This window comes from Aotus nancymaae, unplaced genomic scaffold (assembly GCF_030222135.1).
Source record: "Aotus nancymaae isolate 86718 unplaced genomic scaffold, 86718_ANA_hifiasm-v0.15.2.pri h1tg000098l, whole genome shotgun sequence".
NCBI lineage: Eukaryota > Metazoa > Chordata > Mammalia > Primates > Aotidae > Aotus > Aotus nancymaae.
This window is the reverse complement of record NW_026988513.1, coordinates 228,316-247,777: the sequence shown is the minus strand read 5'-3', so window position 1 is coordinate 247,777 and position 19,462 is coordinate 228,316. Positions and strand designations below refer to the sequence as shown.

The following is a 19,462-nucleotide window of genomic DNA, read 5'->3' as shown; positions in this document are numbered from 1 at the left end:
CGTTTTTCAGCACTTATCACCCATAGATTTACTTACACCACTCTAACCAAAATCAGAACCTCACCGATGTGATCTACCACTCACATCCACTTTCATGTTTCTTAGAGGACTCGAAAACTGGTTTGTCATCTCTCTGTCCACCATCATATATATCATCACTTTCTATCCTTGTTCAAATAGGAAGCCACAGAAATCAATCTGCAGCCAATTGAATCAGAAATCTATGAAAGCTACAGTGTTGAAAAAGATGACTGAGAGACTTCATAACAAGGAACAGCACCCAAAATCACACTTCAGAACAGCTCCCTGGAGAACAGCACTGTAGTGACAGAGATGGCATCTCTGTAGCACCAGCACTGGTGCCGGACTGAATGCTCATGCCCATCTCAGGCCTCTGGATGCCTGAGACCTTCTCCATTCAGCCTGTTCCATAACCACACTACTCCCTTCCTCCATTGGCTTATCCCCTGACTGCATAGAAGCCCATTTCCCCTCCATCACAAATAACAAAAACCTTTCGTAATCTAAGGAACAGGGAAAAACACACAAGACAGAATGTAAATTTGTGTTGCAAGGGGCTGAGAAAGGAAGGGATGGGCTTTCCTTTTGGAGTGATGAAAAAAACGTTCTGGAACTATAGTGGTAAAGATGGTACAACACTGTAAATGCACTAAATGTCACTAATGATAAATTGTATGTTATGCGTTACCGCCAAAAAAACAACAAAAACATCTCTGCCTCCCTCCGATTTCATGGTATTACTCGGTACTTTCATTTTCTCTCTTCTCCCCTCCCTCCCTAGCTTACTTCTCTTCCAAGGCTGAAATGCAAACATTTTCCTTCTCACTCTCATTCCTTCTGTCTCCAGATTCTCCCATTTGGAGATACCATCTACACTCAGTAGCAATTCAACTATCCACCCTAAGGAAGAGAGCTCTACAGCATATCTTAGAAAACTTCAGTGAAGAGCCAGATAGTAAATATTTCAGGCTTTCAAAGCCACATGGTCTCTGTTGCAGCCAGAAACAATAAGTAAACAGACAGGTGTGTCTATGGTCTAATAAACCTTTATTTACAAAAACGGAGAGGGGGAGATTAAAACAAAACAAAAACAGAGCCGGCCATGGTGGCTCACACCTGTAATCCCAGCACTCTGGGAGGCCGAGGAGGGCAGATCACTTGAGGTCAGAAGTTCTAGACCAGCCTGACCAACATAGCAAAACCCCAACTCTACTAAAAATACAAAAATTAGCCAGGCATGGTGGCAGGTACCTGTAGTCCCAGCTACTCAGGAGGCTGAGGCATAAGAATCGCCTAAACCCAGGAGGCACAAGCTGCAGTGAGCAGAGATCATGCCACTGCACTCCAGCCTGGGCAACAGAGGGAGACTCTGTCTCAAAAACAAAACAAAACAAAATAAACAAACAAAAAACTAACAGGAGGCAAATGGACTTGGTCTAGGGGAAACAGTTTGTCGATCCTGCTCTAAAGTATGATATACTGCACATCTACATTCCCATTCCTTCTTATATGCAGTATGTTTCCTCTAGGATTTCTGAGGATGTATGAACTCCAGATATCATTCAGATTCAACAAATATATATTGAGAGCCCACCATATTCCAGATACTGCACTAGGGATACAGTAGTAAAATACAGTCTTGTCCTCGTGGATACATACAAACTGAATGTCACGGGTACCAATCATAAAAATAAACACAACAAACAAAAAAAAAACCCTTACTTCTCCTGATTTCCTCAATCCAACAATCCAATCCATAGCTAAGTCCCTTTATTCTCCTCTCACAGTTTTCTTATTCCTTCCTATCCATCATATATGAGGCTTCACCAGGAACAAGCAATTCCTTCTGTACAAAAAGCAAACTCTCCCCAATAAAATATGCAGATTCCTAGATTCAATAACATCAAAATTCATGAAAATCAAAACAAGATCCTACTGGGAGGCCGAGGCGGGCGGATCACCTGAGGCCAGGAGTTCAAGACCAGACTGGCCAACATGGTAAAACCCCGTCTCTACTAAAAATACAAAAAATTAGCTGGGCGTGTTAGCGGGCACCTGTACCAGCTACTCGTGAGGCTGAAGCAGGAGAATTGCTTGAACCTGGGAGGCGGAGGTTGCAGTGAGCCAAGATCACGCCACTGCACTCCAGCCCGGCACCTGGCAACAGAGTGAGACTCTGTCTCAAAAAAAAGACCAAAAAAAAAAATCCTAGCAAACTTACAAGAAAATTTGAAAAGGGGCCCTATTAGCACATGGTAGACACTAGAGAAACATTCTCAAAAATGATAGGAGTAATCTCTTAATGAAGGTATGAGAGTTTACATTAGGTACAATTTTGAAGTGAAAAAAGAGAAAGCACTGAAATTAATGAAAGAAGTTTTAGTCACTCAGTCAGTAAATTAAAAACAAGTGATGATATGTGCAAACAAAGAGGCCAGATGAGGAAGGGAAGGTTTTAGCCAACTGAATTAGAATCATCCCCTTAGGGGTGATGGGGATACAGGCATATTCTTCTACATGGCTGGAAAAATGTCCTTCTGAGGTAGGTTCTTCAGGTCAACTGAGACTAATCTAACAGATTAAACTTCCTAAATGTTTCCACAAAGGCAAACCTACTATACTTCCCACATCTATACATACAGGGAAATATAAAATGCCTCCCCCAGGGACGATGTCCATTCATTCCTTCCATAGTAAGCACCCAAATCCAGGTCTTAGTTACCATTTTGTTCTTCAAGCAAAAAGAAAACAAATACAAAGCTCGAGCTCCCCATAGACTGAATGGAAAATAAGAGGAAAACTGGGACCAGGCATGGTAGCTCCCACCTGTAATATCAGCACTTGGAGAGGCTGAAGTGGGAGGATTACTTGAGCCCAGGAGTTTGAGATCAGCCTGAGCAGCATGGCAAGACCCCATCTTAACAACAAAAAAAAAAAAAAAAAAAAAAAAATACACCAGCGCACCTGTGATGCCAGCTTCTCAGGAGGCTGACGCCAAAGGATTGCCCAGGAGATTGAGGCTCCAGTGAGCTGTGTTAGCACCACTGCACTCCAGCCTGGGCAAGACCCTGTCTTGAAAAAAAAAAAAGAGGAAAATTTGTCCGTGTTGTCCTGGTGAGTTTCAGGAACAAGACAAACAAACAGTGCTGGAAGCCAGTTCTCTATGGGTCTCTCCTGTTTCTGCATATCTTACGAGCAGATTACACTGACAGCTTTTATCGGCTGTACAGGACATCTGTGGACAGCATTTTAAGATAGCAATAGTGTTTCTCTCTGGGGCAGATGAAAGATTTGTTTGCTATGCAGAATAATAAAAATAATGTCTCCCTCAAAGCAAAGGCTGGGCAGGTTTACTAGTTCCCTTATAAAAAATTGGGATTTCTCAATCTCAGGTTTTCTCAACTGTGGTGCATACCCACTGCATGGGCAACATCCACCTAGACCCACCCAGCCACCATGATGCCCACAAGAGAATACTATATAAACAGAGCTGCCACAAACGTGAAGTTCATACTGCTTGCTGTGCTATGAGTAATAAAGTCCTTTGTCTCTGACCCAGAAGTGCTGTGCCTTCTGCCATCATCCGTGGAATTATAGGAGGAAGTTAACTTGCTAGCCTGCAAGTAAGGTAAAATCTCAGGCCTCCCTCAATTCTTCACAAACAGGGTTCCCTCTGTCTTTCTCCTTGACTGGGTTTACTCCAACAGGCACATATTCCACACTTGCATTTGGACCTGCAGGTCTCTTGCAACAAAGCTTCCATTTGAATGATTCCACTGTAACACTATGATAAATATGTTTAACCATATTGATCACCAAAAAATACTACCAGTGTCTACATATACCTGCAAAATTCCAATTCATCATTTTTAAAAAGCAGATGTAAAAATATAGCTTGAATAAGCAATACTAAAACGCTAACTTCTTTTGTGAAAAGTTATACAAATACAGTACTCTTCTAAGAAACATAGAAAAATCATGTTTTAATTTTTAAATATTTCTAAAGGTGCCAATTAGAGGCTTTTCCACTCAGCATTAAGGAACATATTTCTGTTAAACATGATCAAGCAATTCATTTCACATTACAATCAAACCCAAAACTCAAGCATAATATATACATATATAACCTGATCAAGCTTTGGTGGTTCATTTTCCCAGCTGTAATTAGTCGATATAAAGAAATACTTTCTATAAATCCCTAAATATCTTTTTTTTTTCACTCTTACACTTAAAAGAACTTAGTGAACTTACTATGAAGATCTGAGAAAGGATTCCCCTAAAATCACATGTGGTAAATTGTTTAAAAGGCACCGTATGAACAGTCAGAAACAAATGAGGTAAATACCCTTCAGCAAACAACGTCACTGCATATAAAATCATCTAACCTCAATTGTATGTAACTCAGCTCTACATAAGTGAATGCTAAAATAATATCCTGGAAAGCTGAGTCATTTCAATGACTAAATTTATATAAACAATTAGGTTACTACTTATGGCAAGTCACAAGATTTTGGCAGGAAAATTGCTTACTGGCTTGCCAAAGACTAGGTTTGCCACACTGGTGTCCCACTGCCAAGAACATTACTGAGAATTAGCTTTCTATAGAATTATCTTTCAGACATGTTTTACTCATTCATTTCCTATATATTAAGCTTATATAGGAATGGTTAGTGCAACTGAGCAACTTACTTCTGGAAATGTGGAAGAAAAGCATGACAAATTGTAAATTGGACTTTTTTTTTTGAGACAAAGTCTTGCTCTGTCACCCAGGCTGTAGTACAATGGTGCAATCTCGGCTTACTGCAACCTCTGCCACCCAGGTTCAAGCGATTCTCCTGTCTCAGTCTCCCAGGTACCTAAGATTATAGGCACCCACCACCATGCCAGGCTAAATTTTGTATTTTTAGTAGAGATGGGGTTTCTCCATGTTGACCAGGGTGGTCTCGAACTCCTCATGACCTTAGGAGTTTGAGACTACCCACCTTGGCCTCCCAAAGTGCTGGGATTACAGGCATGAGCCACCACACCTAGCCTGGAAGTATCTTTAACAAGGTTTTGGCATTAGGAAATGCAAATAATCGACAAATAAATAAGGGAGAAAAAAAGAAGAAAACTGAAGCATACTAGGAATAGCCTGGTTAATGGCAATCATGAAACTAAAGGGAAAGTTAGTTTTCATGCCTTATAAATGAGAACTACAGAAAGTTCTGGGGGACAGGGACGAAGACTGGCTAAGAGTACAACACAGCAGCATGGCCACCTTTAGGACTTGCCCACTCTACAGCAGTCACCTCTGTAGTCCAAGTCATTTTAAGACAGAGGCCAGGGGAAGTGGCTCACACCTGTATTATCAGCACTTGGGAGGCCAAGACCAGAGGATTGCTTGAGGCCAGGAGTTCACGACTATCCTGGTCAGCTGGTGAGATCCTGTCTCTACAAGAAAAAAAAAAAAAATTAGCCAGGAATGGTGGCACAAACCTCTAGTCCCAGCTACCAGGGAGGCTGAGGCAGGAGGGTCACCTGAGCCCAGGAGTTCAAGGTTGCAATGAGATATGATTGCACCACTGTACGTCAAACTCCAGAGGAACAAAATAATTCACTATCTTCCCCCAGGAAACTGATTTACCTTCCCAGTGATTGCATTTCTGGCCATAGTGATACCATTCAACCTGTCTCCAAAATATGTTTGCATCCTTGATCTCACCTCCTTTTATTACAGGAGCCAGTGTTTCTGCTTCCATCCTTTTACTACTCGCATTCATCCTACATACCCCTAACTGCATTCCCAAGCATTCTCCATCCTTCTCTCATTCCTTCCCATTGTGAGAACTTACACATAATAAATAATAATAACTATCACTTCATAAACAATATATGCCAGGAACAATGACAGGCCTTATTATAATATAATCATCATTTCTAATCCACACATCAATTTGTGATGTGGGCATAATTAACTCCATTTTTCTACCCAAGAAAAACTCAAGAATTTAAAAATCTTTCCTCTACCCTAATTTCTCTGCTTTGTTCATTACACATTATATGCACATACCAAAATATTACACATATCCCATAAATATGTACAATTACGTACCAGTTAAAAAAAAATTGTTCCTCACCAAAACATCACTTCATTCATTTGGTATGTCCTACAAAGATGGACAGCTCAGATTTTTCACTCTACCCTTACAAATTCTGACAACATACAACTCATATGAATTTCTTCTTAGTTTACACGCTTAATTTAAAATTCAGTAAAGTTAAGAGTTCATTGGTTTCATTTAAAAAAAAAATTACCCTGGCCAGGTACAGTGGCTCATGCCTGTAATCCCAGCACTTTGGGAGGCTAAGGTGGGCAGATCACTTGAGGCCAAGAGTTCAAGAACAACCTGGTCAACATGGCAAAACCCCATCTCTACTAAAAATATGAAAATTAGCTGGGCATGATGACACACACCTGTAATCCCAGCTACTCGGGAGGCTGAGGCACGAGAATCACTTGAACCCAGGAAACAGAGGTTGCAGTGAGTGAGATCGCACCACTACACTCCAGCCTGAGTGACAAAGTGAAACTCTGTCTCAAAAAAAAAGAAAAAAAAAAAAAGAAATCCTATTGGCTTTATCTCTAAAACTGAAATCAAATCACTGCACTGCTTAAATATAAAGACAGTTGTATAATTTCTTTATGTAAGCATAATCGATCATAGGTCAGCATGCAATCCAAACATCACACTACTGTAGACTAGAAGCAGACCTTAGGGAAAACCAGGTAACCATTTCACTTGACAAGATAAGGCTATACAATTAATTGGCATCAAAACCCAACCTCTGATTCTCAGTCCAGAGTTCTTTCAATTAATCACATGTAATAGTCTTTGATTAAGCAGGACAGTACTCAAGACATCTCTCTCACCTCCAATAATGCCAAACCTTTTATCCCAGGACTGCAAATCTCAGCAAGGAAGATTTAGAGTGGAAGTCACTGCCTACAATCCTCTTATATGACAAGATAAGACCAGCTCCCAGATCTGCTTTGCACAGTCTTGAAAGACTCACTGGACATCAAATCTGTTGGCCTCCCAGTACTTTATAGGCTGCGGTTGATTCCAAATACTACAGAACTTTCTGCTCCTAGATAACAGATTCCCCATGCAAAGCAAGGCTAAACAGTAATACCTTCCACATTCAACTTCCTTTCCTAAAAGTCAAGAAATCTTTTATTATTCTCTGAACACTGTGAAGGGAAGGTCCATTCCAGTAATGAGGCAAAGGCTACTACTATGTGCAGACTTATTTCCTATTTGGTAAGAATTACTATTCCAACCGGGCAGAAAAGATAAGTGACTTACCCAAAGCCAGTGCAGCTCAGAAAGAGCTAAGCAGTAATTCAAACACCTGTGATCCCAGCTACTCGGGAAGCTAAGGCATGAGAATCACCTGAACCTGCAAGGTAGAGGTTGCAGTGAACGGAGATCATGCCACTGCACTCCAGCCTGGATGACAGAGTAAGACTCTCTCAAAAAAAAAAAAACAGGAAAAAGAAAAAGAAAACCACCTCATAGAAGCACTCTGTTGCTTCAACAAATATACTTTGAACAAAATGTAACACACTTTGAACAGTACCTGGCACAAGCTAAATACTCAATATTTGTTAATTATTTTAATCTACCATAATAATTATCACCATCATCACACCACTAGAGTATCAATGTAGGAAGGTGGTAATTTAGTCTGTTGCATTTGCTGTTTAAAGTGCATTACTTGTTGAACTGGTAGCAAAACGAGAAACAGGTCAGAAAAATTTTAAAAATCTGCAGCCTGGTCACTTGGTAGTAAAGAAAAGAGTGTTTTTCAGGAAAGAAATCCAATGGTGCTGAGGAGCAACCACTTGCTAAAGAGATTAGCATGGACAAAAGGGAGCTAGGTGCTAATAGTCAGAACAATGGGGAAAGGCCTGAAGGCATCTCAGACTCTAGGAGGCTGCCTCTCCCATCAGAGGCCCAGAGACGTAGGAGGACAGAATGGTTTGGGGAGACAGGCCCAGGTCATAGCTGACATGGAACACCTCAAGGAACCCTGGAACGTCCTGAATGCTGCTCCAACATCCTGGTTGCCGCAGTCACAGAAGCTGAAACAGCCCCAGATACCACTTGGGCTGCTGCAACAGAGGGTACAAGTTGTAAGCCCTGGTGGCTTCCACATGGTGTTGAGTCTGCAGGAGCCCAGAATACAAGAGTGGTACAAGCTTGGCAGCATCCACCTAGAATTTCAGAGGATTGAAATTGGAAAGCATAGATGTCCAGGCAGAAACCCCTCAGAGAGACGACTCTACTAATGCAATGCCCAGCAAATATGTGGGGCTAGATCCCCTACAGACCGTCCCCACTGGGGCATTGCTCCAAATCTCAGAATAACAGAGCCACCAGCATCATGAAACCTAGCAGGAAAAGCCACAGACATTAGACTCCAACCCATGAGAGCAGCAACATGGGCTGCATCTAGCAAAGCCATGGGAATGGGGCTGACCAAGACCTTGGGAGCCCACCCCTCAAACCAGTGTGCCCAAGGATGCAGGACATGGAGTCAAAGGATATTATTCTGGAACTTTAAGATCATATGTCTGCCCTACTTGCATGGGGTCTGTTACCTCTTTCCTTTGGCTTATTCTCCCTTTTGGAATGGGAATGTCTACCCAGTAACTGTACAACCATTGTATCCTGGAAAAAAATAATTGTTTTTGGTTTTATAGCCTCATAGCTAGAAGGAACTTGCTTTGAGTTTCAGGTGAGACTTTGAACTTTTAAGTTGGTGCTGGAACAAGAATTTTAGGAACTACTGGAATTGTATTTTGCATGTGAGAAGGATGAGCTCTGGGGGTCAGGGGTGAAATGCTACAGTTTGGATGTCTGACCTCTCCAAATCTCATGCTGAAATTTAATCCCCAATGTTGGAGGTGGGGACTAATATGAGGTGTTTGGGTCATGGGAGCAGATCCCTCATGAAGGCTTGGTGCCACCCTCACAGTAATGAGTGACTCCTCACTCTATTAGTTCCTGCCAGAGCTGCTGGTTAAAAAGAGCCTGGCACCCCACCCCCCATCCCACCTCTCGCTTCCTCTCTTACCATGTAATCTCTGCATACACCAGCTTCATAAGTAGAAGCAGCCTAAAGATTTCAGCCAAAGCAGATGCTGGTGCCATGCTTCCTGTACAGCCTTCAGAACCATGAGCCAAATAAACCTCTTTTCTTTATAAATTACCCAGCCTCAGGTATTCCTTTATAAGAGCACAAATGGACTAAGACAACATTCACATCTTTCTATCTGTAGCAGCATCAAAACAAGCCTTGCACACTGCAGACATGCAGTGAAGATGTGTTCTGCTAATGGAAAAAGTAAGTCAACACTTTTGAAACACCACTAGATGAAGGCATGTGGGAGGTAATAGACTGAAAATGAGATTTCTACATTAAAGCAGTTTATAATCTCAAAACCAAAGATATGTAAATCACTTATACAATCAACAGGGATTGTATACATGTAAATGCAAAGGAAGTTCCTGGAATGGCTGCATTTGTCAGGATTAGGCTGAGAACACTGAGGCTTGCAGTTAAGTTAAAAGGAGTTAAGCCTTGTGAGGCCATTCAGCCACAAATAATTACTACAAAGAGGTACAAGGCAATAGTACCCAAAGAACAGCAAGAACATCTCCAAGAGTGCAATAAAGAACAGCCTCATTAGCCAATGGAGGTGAGCTTTTAAAAGTGGCTGGCAAAGGGCCTGGAGACAGTAATGCAAAGCCAGAGCCTGAGCTTCCTTAAAGCCTATTTAATAAGGTTCCCACTTTGGAAAAAGAGTGTGTCAAGAATAGATGGGAGGGGAAGGCTAGAATAAGAAGCCTGACGATACATACTAGAGATACACAGCAGACAGGACACCCTGCTGTCTGCACTATTCTCAAGTGGGAATTTGGGACAACCCATTCAAAAGCCCATCTTGGCACAAATGCCATGATAGCCCTAAGTGCCAAAGCAGTGGCAAGTGAATCTGAAACCTCTTCTTATAAGACTCTCTATTTCTCTCTGTCTCATAAGGCTTACCACAGTCTGTATAACAAAATGACTTAGAGTAACTGCTGAGATCTGGGTTCAGCTCTCAGTTCTGACACTCATTAGATGTATGACCTCAGGGAACATACTTAACCTTACTTAGCCTGGGATAATTATTATACCTGCCTCTTAGTTAGGGATATGCAAAATGCTTAGCAGAGTGAATAGCTCAGTAAGTTTTCAGCCAATATTATTAAGAAAACATACAATAAGATATGGATTCTCAGACCCCTTGCATTAACACCACAGTGCTCCAGAGATCCTTTATACTCCAGTTGGGAGTCACTGTCCTGAAATACAAATAAAAAACATAGAAGAGTAGTAAATTCTATCTGCAAGTGTTTATGTGTTTATTCCGCACTGTGCTAGGGGATACAGAAACCGATGCACACCAAATGAGGAGACAATGCAGAGGGCAGATGCTGGAGGGAAGAAAAAAACACTGGGGCAGAGATTAAAATGAGCCTGAAAGCCAGGCAGGTGTTTAAAGTTGGAAATGAAGTGAGGAACCAAAGAATTCTGGTTTGGGAGAGGTCTGCTGAGTGTGGTGCTTCAGGTAGACACCCATGACAGCCTGCAGGACAAACTAGAGTGGGGGCCCACTTCCACACCTTTCTGGCCACTCATTTCCAGCCAAATGACCGCTCTTAAAAGTGAAAATTAGGTTCCATTTGTAATCTCCATTGATTCATACTGCTGGTCACGTAAATTGGTATAAGCCACACCAACGCAGCACATTAACATCTTAACTAGTTTCCTGACAATACTAAAATCAAATCTGTACTTTCCAGGATTATGTAAACTCAGTAAACATTTGCGCTTCGGTCCAGTCTGACAAAATGGAAAAAAGGGAATAATCTGCAGAAAGGAAGGGAGAAAACAGTATGTCGGCCCTGACATGTCCTACTGCCTCAATTCAAGGATTCAATTTCTCAGCCTCAGATCCTTGCCCTACCCACCTCTCTTACTAGTTTTCAAACTCCTGTCTATTATGATTGCCTTAAGCATGGCAAGATGCATGAATAACCAGTAATAAGTCAGATATTCAATAGTTGAAATTGTACAATATTCTGTGACTGTGCATCTGGCCAATTTCAACTTCTCCTTCTATCTTTTTTTCTTTTTTGTTGAGGCAAGGTCTCATTCTGTTGCCCCAGGCTGGAGTACAGTGGTGCCATCATTGCTCATTGCAGGCTTAAAACTCCTGGACTCAAGTGATCCGCCTGCCTCAACCTCCTGAGTAGCTAGAAATACAGGTCAGCACCAACATGCCCGCCTAATTTCTTTTATTTTTTGAAGAGACAAGGTCTCAATATGTTGCTGAGGCTGGTCTCAAACTCCTGGCCTCACCTCAAGCAATCCTTCCGCCTCTGCCTACCAAAGTGTTGAGATTTCAGGTATGAGCCACAGCCTCCTGCCCACTTAGCCTTTTCCAACACTAGCGAACTTTGAGAGCAGTTTCAAAATTAAGTGGACACTTCCTAGCAGTTTAATCTCAGACAAATCAAACTCCCATGCCTCAGTTTCCACATCTGTAGAGATAATAAAAGTACCTCCTCAAAGAGTTTATGAGAACTAAGTGAGTTAATATTAGGCGACTGAAACATGATAGACACAATATGCATTAGCTATTACCATCATCTTTATTTCAGCGCTATAGTGGCCACCACCCGGAGATATCCGGGGGCACACACATCACATTTTTTCTACAGCGTTATGTGGGCATGATTACTTCATGACCACTGAATCTAAAACAGCACAGCTTGATAAGGCACAGTGGTAGGGTCCTGCCTACTGCAACACCTCTGAGAGATGACTCTCACAAACCAGCCATGCTTAGTCTGAGACATTCTGGAGACCTCCTCTTGATTACCTCACTCGAGGAACTTATTCCTTTGGAAATGGAACCTAGCCTCACTTTTGGACCACTTTGTCTCAGATACACTTCCAAATGGGTGAACCTGAACCTCAGAAGTTCCGGTAATTTTTTAAAGCTTTTTAAGTTTTTTTCCCTAAATGTGTCATAGCGGGGGACTCCCCAGCACTACTTTTTTTGTTCTCTTTTCTGTCTGGAAATCCAGAGATAGGGGACGAAACCAGCAAGGCACCCTTTTTTCTGCTTCCCAAACATTAGCAGGTAAGCAGGCGCCCCTTGAGCTGAGATATACCAAGACCCCACCCGCAAGTTCACTGATCACCGCTTCTTTTCCCTTCCCGGCACTAGGAGCTGCGAAGCACGATATGGGCTTGGAGGAGGCGACGATGCGGTCACCTGAGAGGCAGGTGAGAGCGGGAGGTCCGGCCCGGGTGTGAGGGCGACATCCCGGGCGGCACACACGCTCACAGCCCCCAGAGGAAGACGAGAGGCACCCGATGCACCCAGCACACCCTACACGCAGCACACTACCCGCACCGCACCTTCCGTCCCACCTTCCGGCAGCAGACCCCTTCCGGGACGCCCAGAGGGCTGTTCCTGGACACACAGCAGCCCGCGCGGAGCTGCGCGTAGGGAGAGCACGCGTGCCCGGGCGGCCTCGGCCGGAGCGCCCCCGCCCCCGCCCCCGCCCCTGCACTCACCTGGCCGGTGATGCCGGTGATGAGCGCCACGTTCCTGGGCTTGCCCATCTCGCCGTCCCCGGATCCCCGGGCGCTGGGGAAGCGTGCTGACGCGTGTGCCATGTCCCGCGGCGGGCGTGCGGTCGGCAGCAGGGAGGAGCGCGGCGGAGGGCAGGCGCGGCGCCGGCGGGGACACGGGGGTGTGCCGTGAGAGGCGCCTCGCCAGGCTGCGGGCAGGGAGGGAGGGCGCACCGCGCGGCCGGCCGCCACAATCTGACAGGGGCGTACTGGAGGCCGCGCGGGGAGGGCCGGGGGCGGGCCGAGGCGGGCCCGGCGGCCAGGCGGCGGGGGCTGCGGCCTTACGAGCGCCGCGTCATCCGCGTCAGCCGGCGACGCTGCGGCAGGCCCCGCCCCTCCGCCGCCGGCCGCCGCGTGGGAGGGGCGGAGCCTGCCGCCAGCCGCCGCCTCAGGGAAGAGGAAGGAGGCCGCCGCTTCGCGCCTTGCCTCTCGCTTGGCGGGCTTAAGAGCGGAGGGGGCGGGCCATGGGGGGTCTGGACGCAGTCACGGTGACCTCCCCGCTGTCCTCCCGAATCTCCCAGGAATGCTAAAGTTACCCGAGGATGCTGGGAGAAACGCTGAGCCGACTTTTCCGTTAGGCTAAAGCTCTCAATTTTCAAACTCAGGAATCACAGAGTCCGAGTCATCGACTTTGCTAAATAATGCCTGGAAACCTGTTACAGTCTCCTTTGAGAAAGCTGGTTTTATGGTACCTGAAGGGCACTAGCCGTACAAGGCCCCTAAACCGGGTCACAGATGTGGCAGTGGCTCTCGCTCTTCTGGCCTTTCCCTGAGGCTCGAGACCAGGAACGAGGTTCCAAGTAGCTGGATTCAAAGTATTCTGTTCTGAGGACTCGCAGTGCACAAGAAAGTCCCCGGCCCCACCCGTATGCGGCATAAGGAAATGTTGAAAAGACTGCCCGGGTCAATAAACCTGGACGTGGCAAATTTCAAAGAAAGTAATTCAAACACAGGTGGGGTCCCGGCTTTTATTTATTGGATTTAGCTGCCATTTGGCAGCTGCTCGTTGGACAGGGAGAGGGGTGGAGGTGACTCAGAGGCGGGAGGACAGCAGGTGTGTGTGCCTAAGCAGTTGGCTGCAATCCAGGGCAGAGACGGAAACTTCCAGGTCTCCGTTGCTCTGCTTCTCTTTCCATATTCCTATCCCTAATAGATAACCTTAGATCATCACCTCAAATCACACAGAGTTACTAGGGCTATGCCCAATATAACATGCAGGAGGTATAACAGACCTGGAACCCCCAAATCAGAAAAGCTCAAGATTGCATTTAAAACTCCCCTCTCCCCCTCCGCAAGTCCCTTAGGAATATTCCTTAGCTTTATAGATAGACTGGTCTGGTTTCACACCTGTCCTCTCCTCTGCATTCTGTGAGGAGAATGCTGTGCCAGTAGGACTCTGCTTTGAGTGATGAAGAGGCCCTGAAGCTGCGGAGAGGTAACACTTTCATTTAGAGGAACACACTATAAGAAATGTCTGTGAAATATATGGGAATATGCTAAAACTATATTCATTTTCATGTAAATACACTTTAATGCATGAACAGATTAACATTTTCCTTTAAAAAAATCAGTGAGCAAGCCAGGCTGGGTGGCTCACGCCTGTAATCCCAGCACTTTGGGAGGCTACAGTAGGTGGATTACCTGAGGTCAGGAGTTCGAGACCAGCCTGGCCAACATGGTGAAACAAAGTCGCTACTAAAAATACAAAAAATTAGCCAGGTGTGGTAGTGGGCGAGGCAGGAAAATCACTTGAACCCAGGAGGCGGAGGCTGCAGTGAGCCAAGATCGTGCCATTGTGCTCCAACATGGACAAGAAGAGTGAAACTCCATTTAAAAAAAAAAAATCATTGAGCAAAACTGATACTTATGGGGGATATGACATATTTATCCTGTAGCTTTGAGACCTCCTATCACACAAACACTGGAAGTTGACACCAATTTCCTGTCACACCACCAAACACCTGCCCTATTTAAGAAGTGTGTGACAGTAGAAGAAATAATGGAAACAAAATCAATATTTTTAGGGCCTGAAAATATTTACAAAATGATGGGAAATGGTAGTTCAGAGGAAGCTTGAAGAATGAAGGCTATTTCTCTAGAAAACTTTTCTGAAGACAGGTGGTAGGTCTGCTACAGCAATGTACCATCCATGAGGTGACAAACGATAGAAATTTACTTCCTCACATTTCTGGAGACTGGAAGTTTAAGATCAAGGGCTGATTTGTTCTGAGGCCTCCCTTCTTTTCTTGTAGCTGGCTGTCTTCATGTTCACATGGCGTTCTATTCACATGTGTGTCTGTGTCCAATCTCCCTATTCTTATAAGAATGCTACTTACATTTGATTAGGACCCACCTTAATGACCTTATTTCCAAATACGGTCACATTCTGAGCTACTAAGGATTAAGACAGCAATATTTTAATTGGGGGAGGGACAAAAATTCAATCCATAATTGGCAGAGGGAAAAAAGGTTCTTTTTTAAGTTGTTTTTGAACTGGGAGGGAGGAGGTTGGTAGAGGGGTTGTAATTTTCTCTGTAGCATTAGGGCAACTTGAACAAAGTCAGCACAGGGTCTGGGGCAGCATAAGAAAGTTACATTAACTGGAAGGAAAGCTGCCAGCTGTACTGGAAAGCTGTAATTGTGATGGCTCAGTTGTGTTTTCCTCTAACAAAGCAGTTCTCATCCCTGGGCGATTTTGCTCCCCAGGGGACATTTGAGGCATTTTTGATTGTCACAAATGGAGTCATGCTGTAGGTATCTAATGAGTAGAAGTCAAGTATTTCGCTCAGCATCTGCAGTGCGCAGGACACCCCCATAACAAAGACTTTTCTTGCCCAAAATGTCAATAGTGCTGAGGCTGAGAAAACCTTCTCCAAAAGGTGATAAAAGGCTAGTGAAAGATTTTAACAAGCAGGTGTTTGAATTGATAGACACTCTTGCTATAATATGCAGTGACTTCATCGTATGTCATAAAAGAGGCAAATACATTTGGTAGCTAGTTGTTGATGCTGACACCTTTACTCACAAACTAATCTCCAAAAACATACTAGCTGCTGAGGGTACAGCAGTAGAGGAGAAATAATCTTCAAGGAATTGTAATCTAAAGGGGTTATGATATTGCATCATTTTATGACTTTCATAACATTTTCACATTTGTTTTAACATGATACTAAGTGTGGAGAGAAGAATGAGGCCTCTAACTCCAAGTTCTCTAATTGGATAAAAGTCAACCATTCTATACAAAACTAAATACATGGAATAACATTTTTCACATCTTTCTTTCCCATTGTTGCCACTGAGTACATGCCAATCATTCAAGAATAATTCCCCTGTTTTCCTTTTAAAATTCCCTCTTCTCTCTCTTTTTTTAAATCTTTCTTTCCTTTGCTTTTCACTGTGAACATTTGCTAATCTTCTTTCTCAGATTGCACAAACCATGATAATGGCCAGCATGGATGGAGGGAGCATCTGAGACGTGCAGGGCACTGTGCTACATCTCAGCTAACTCTAGGAGGTAAGTGTGTTCGCTGTGGTAAAATACATATGTGGTCTTCATTTCTGTTTTCCTGGCATTCAATTTCTAAAATGCTTAGAATCACCCGCAGTGATGTCTTTTGTATGATAATGAGTTCACTGTTGACTGGCAGCCCTTAGGTGGCTTCAGGGTGGGGACTGATCATTGTGAAGACCAAGGCTGGATTAGAGGGCTAGCACTTTCAGTCCCATCTCCTAACCTCCAAGGAGGGGAGAGAAGCTAATGGTTAAGTTGATCACCAGTGGCCAATGATTTAATCAATCATGCCTACATAAAAACCCAAAAAGGACTCTGTGCAGAGAGTTCCAAATAACTAAACACGTGGAGGTTCATGGAGGGTGACACTTCAGGGTGGGCACCAAAGCTCTGAGCTTCTTCTCCTATACCTTGCCCTGTACATCTCTTCATCTGTATCCTTTGTCATATCCTTTATAGTAAACTGGTAGTCCTGAGTAAGGGGTTCCCTGTGTTCTGTGAGCCACTCTAGCAGATTAATGAACCTAAGAAGTGGGTCATGAGAACCCCAATTTTTAGCCAGTCAGAAGCACAGGTAAAATAACCTGGGGCTTGTAATTGGCATCAGAGGGGTAGACAGTACTGGGGACTGAGCCCTTAACCTGTGGGATCTGATGCTATCTCCAAGAAGACAGTGAATGGAATTGAAGGGCACCCAGCTGGTGTCCCTTGCAGAATTGATTGCTTGCTTGTTGGTGGGGAGAAATCCCTTGCATATTTGGTCACAGAATTCTTCTCTGTTGATTGGTGTTGTATTAGAACAGAGGAAAAACAATTTGAGTTTTTCCCATACTCAGTATGATAATGATCTTTATTTCGTACAGTCAGAAACTAAGGATTGCAAACATTAATAAACTTGCCCAAGGCCACATAGCTAGTGGGCTAGTTATGGTAGCTATTATGCTCGTTCAACTCCCATTCCGTATTCTATTTGGAAAAATTAGAGTACTAAAAGCCACATGTCCCAGACCATTTGCATCTCACATACAAGAAGCAAATTGAGCTTTGTCAATTAGATGTGTTCCTGCTCAGTCTGGTAGGTAGAAGTGAAACAGAAGCCTTCTTTCTGCTTTCTGGTCCAACTGACATGACGGTTGGTGGCAGCTAGATTCCAAGTTTTGGGTCTAGTCACTATTTTTGTGGGCATGAGAGCCACTTGGGTTGGGGGAGAAGGATGACAGCAGGAGTGATTTTCTGAATTCTGGCCTTTAGCTATGGTGGTACTGCCCTGACATCAACAACCACTGATGGCCCTCCGAGTTTTCTTCCTCTGTCTCATAAATATTTTTTTCAACTGATAATTGTAGATTAAAATGTTTTTTTAAGAAATAATACAGTGGCATAGTTGTATCTTCAAATACTCTAGTGCAGTAACACAAGCAGCATATTGGCGTTGATACAATGTACCAATCTCATTCAGATTTCCTCAGTTTTTGTACTCATTTTTGCAAAAGTATGTATATTTACTGGTACGCAGTTTGATTTGGTTTGTTTTGTCTGAGACAGGGTCTCACTCTGTCATGTAGGCTCATTTGTAGCCTCAGCCTCCTGGGCTCAAGCCATCCTCCTGCCTCAGCCTCCTGTGTAGCTGGGACCACAGGTACACACCACCACGTCCAGCTAATTTGCTTATTTTTTTTTTAATTTGCTAATTTTTAATAGAAACAAGGTCTCACTTTTGCTAACGCTGGTCTTGAGCTCCTGGGCTCAAATGATACCCCCTCCTTGGCCACCCACAGGGCAGGGATTACAGGCATGCGCCACCATACCCGGCCTACTTCTATACAGTTTTACTGCACATGTACATTCATGTATCCACCACTGCCATCAAGATTCCAAAACCACCAGGACACCTCATGTTGCCCTTTTATAACTGTATCACCTCCCTCCTACCTCCATCCCTAACCCCTTGAAAACATGAATCTGTCCTCTATTTCTAAAATTTTGCCATTTCAAAATGTGTTATAGGCTGAGTGGAGTGGTTCACACCTGTAATTCCAGCACTTTGGAAGACAAAGGCTGTAGAATTGCTTGAACCTAGGAGTTCAAGACCAGCCTGAGCAATATAGTGAGACCCCAGCTCAACAAAAAATAGAAAGTAGCCAGGCATGGTGGCATGTGCCTCTGGTCCCAGCTACCGGGAGGCTGGGACCTCATTTGATCCCAGGATATTGAAACTGCAATGAGTCATGATCACACCACTGCACACCAACCTGAGTGACAGAGCAAGACCTTGTCTCAATATTTTTTTAAGTATTATAAATGACTAATCTTTTGAAATGTGCTTTCATCACTCAAGTTTCCTGGAGATTCATCATCCAAGATATTGTGTGTATGGATAGTTAATTAATTAATTTATTTATTCATTCATTTTTTGAGAAGGAGTCTTGCTCTGTCGCCCAGGCTTGGAGTGTAGTGGCACAGTCTTGGCTCACTGCAACCTATGCCTCCCGAGTTCAAGTGATTCTCCTGCCTCAGCCACCCAAGTCGCTGGGATTACAGGTGCCCACCACCATACCCAGCTAATTTTTATATTTTAGTAGATGCAAGGTTTCACCATGTTGGCCAGGCTGGTCTCAAACTCCTGACCTCAAGTGATCTGCCCGCCTCAGCCTCCCAAAGCGCTGGGGTTACAGGTGTGAGCTACTGCAGCTGACCTCATTTATTTTTATTGCTGAGTAGTATTCCATAGTATGGCTGTACAATCATTGGTTTAACCATTTACTTACTGAAGAATATCTGAGCTGTTTGCAGTTTGGGGCCACTACCAATAAAGCCGCTGTGAACATTTACTTACAGGTTTTTGTGTGAACATAAGTTTTCATTTTATCCAAGAGTGCAATTGTTGAGTCCTACAATTGTTGCATGTTTAGTTGTTTTTTTTTTTTTTAACTGCCGAATTGTTTTCTTGCACAGATTTTGTAAACATCAAATTTCTTGTATTAAATCCCTTTCTACTGTGTTCAGCTTAACCCCTGGTTGACATGGCTCAAACTTCAGACTCAGTGCTCTTAACCAAGACTGGAAGACCAAAGAGATGACCTCTTGAGTGCAAGAAAATGACTGAGAGAGAAGGGTCAGGGCAACAGAAAGCATTCAGTGGAGAAGTAGAGACTATTTCCTTTTTTTTAACCTTCCCTGAAATTCAAG

General features: G+C 43.8%; 1 protein-coding gene across 1 annotated transcript in view; it reads right to left on the bottom strand.

Annotated features, from left to right (window-relative positions):
* The window catches only part of GMDS (GDP-mannose 4,6-dehydratase), a 640,483-nt gene extending 627,493 nt beyond the window's left edge, over positions 1 to 12,990 (bottom strand). The window contains exon 1 of the mRNA XM_012464875.3: positions 12,706 to 12,990. Within this exon, the coding sequence (XP_012320298.1) occupies positions 12,706 to 12,807 (102 nt within the window). The 5' untranslated portion in view covers positions 12,808 to 12,990. The remainder of the gene's footprint in view (positions 1 to 12,705) is intronic.
* Between the last annotated feature and the right edge of the window lie 6,472 nt (positions 12,991 to 19,462).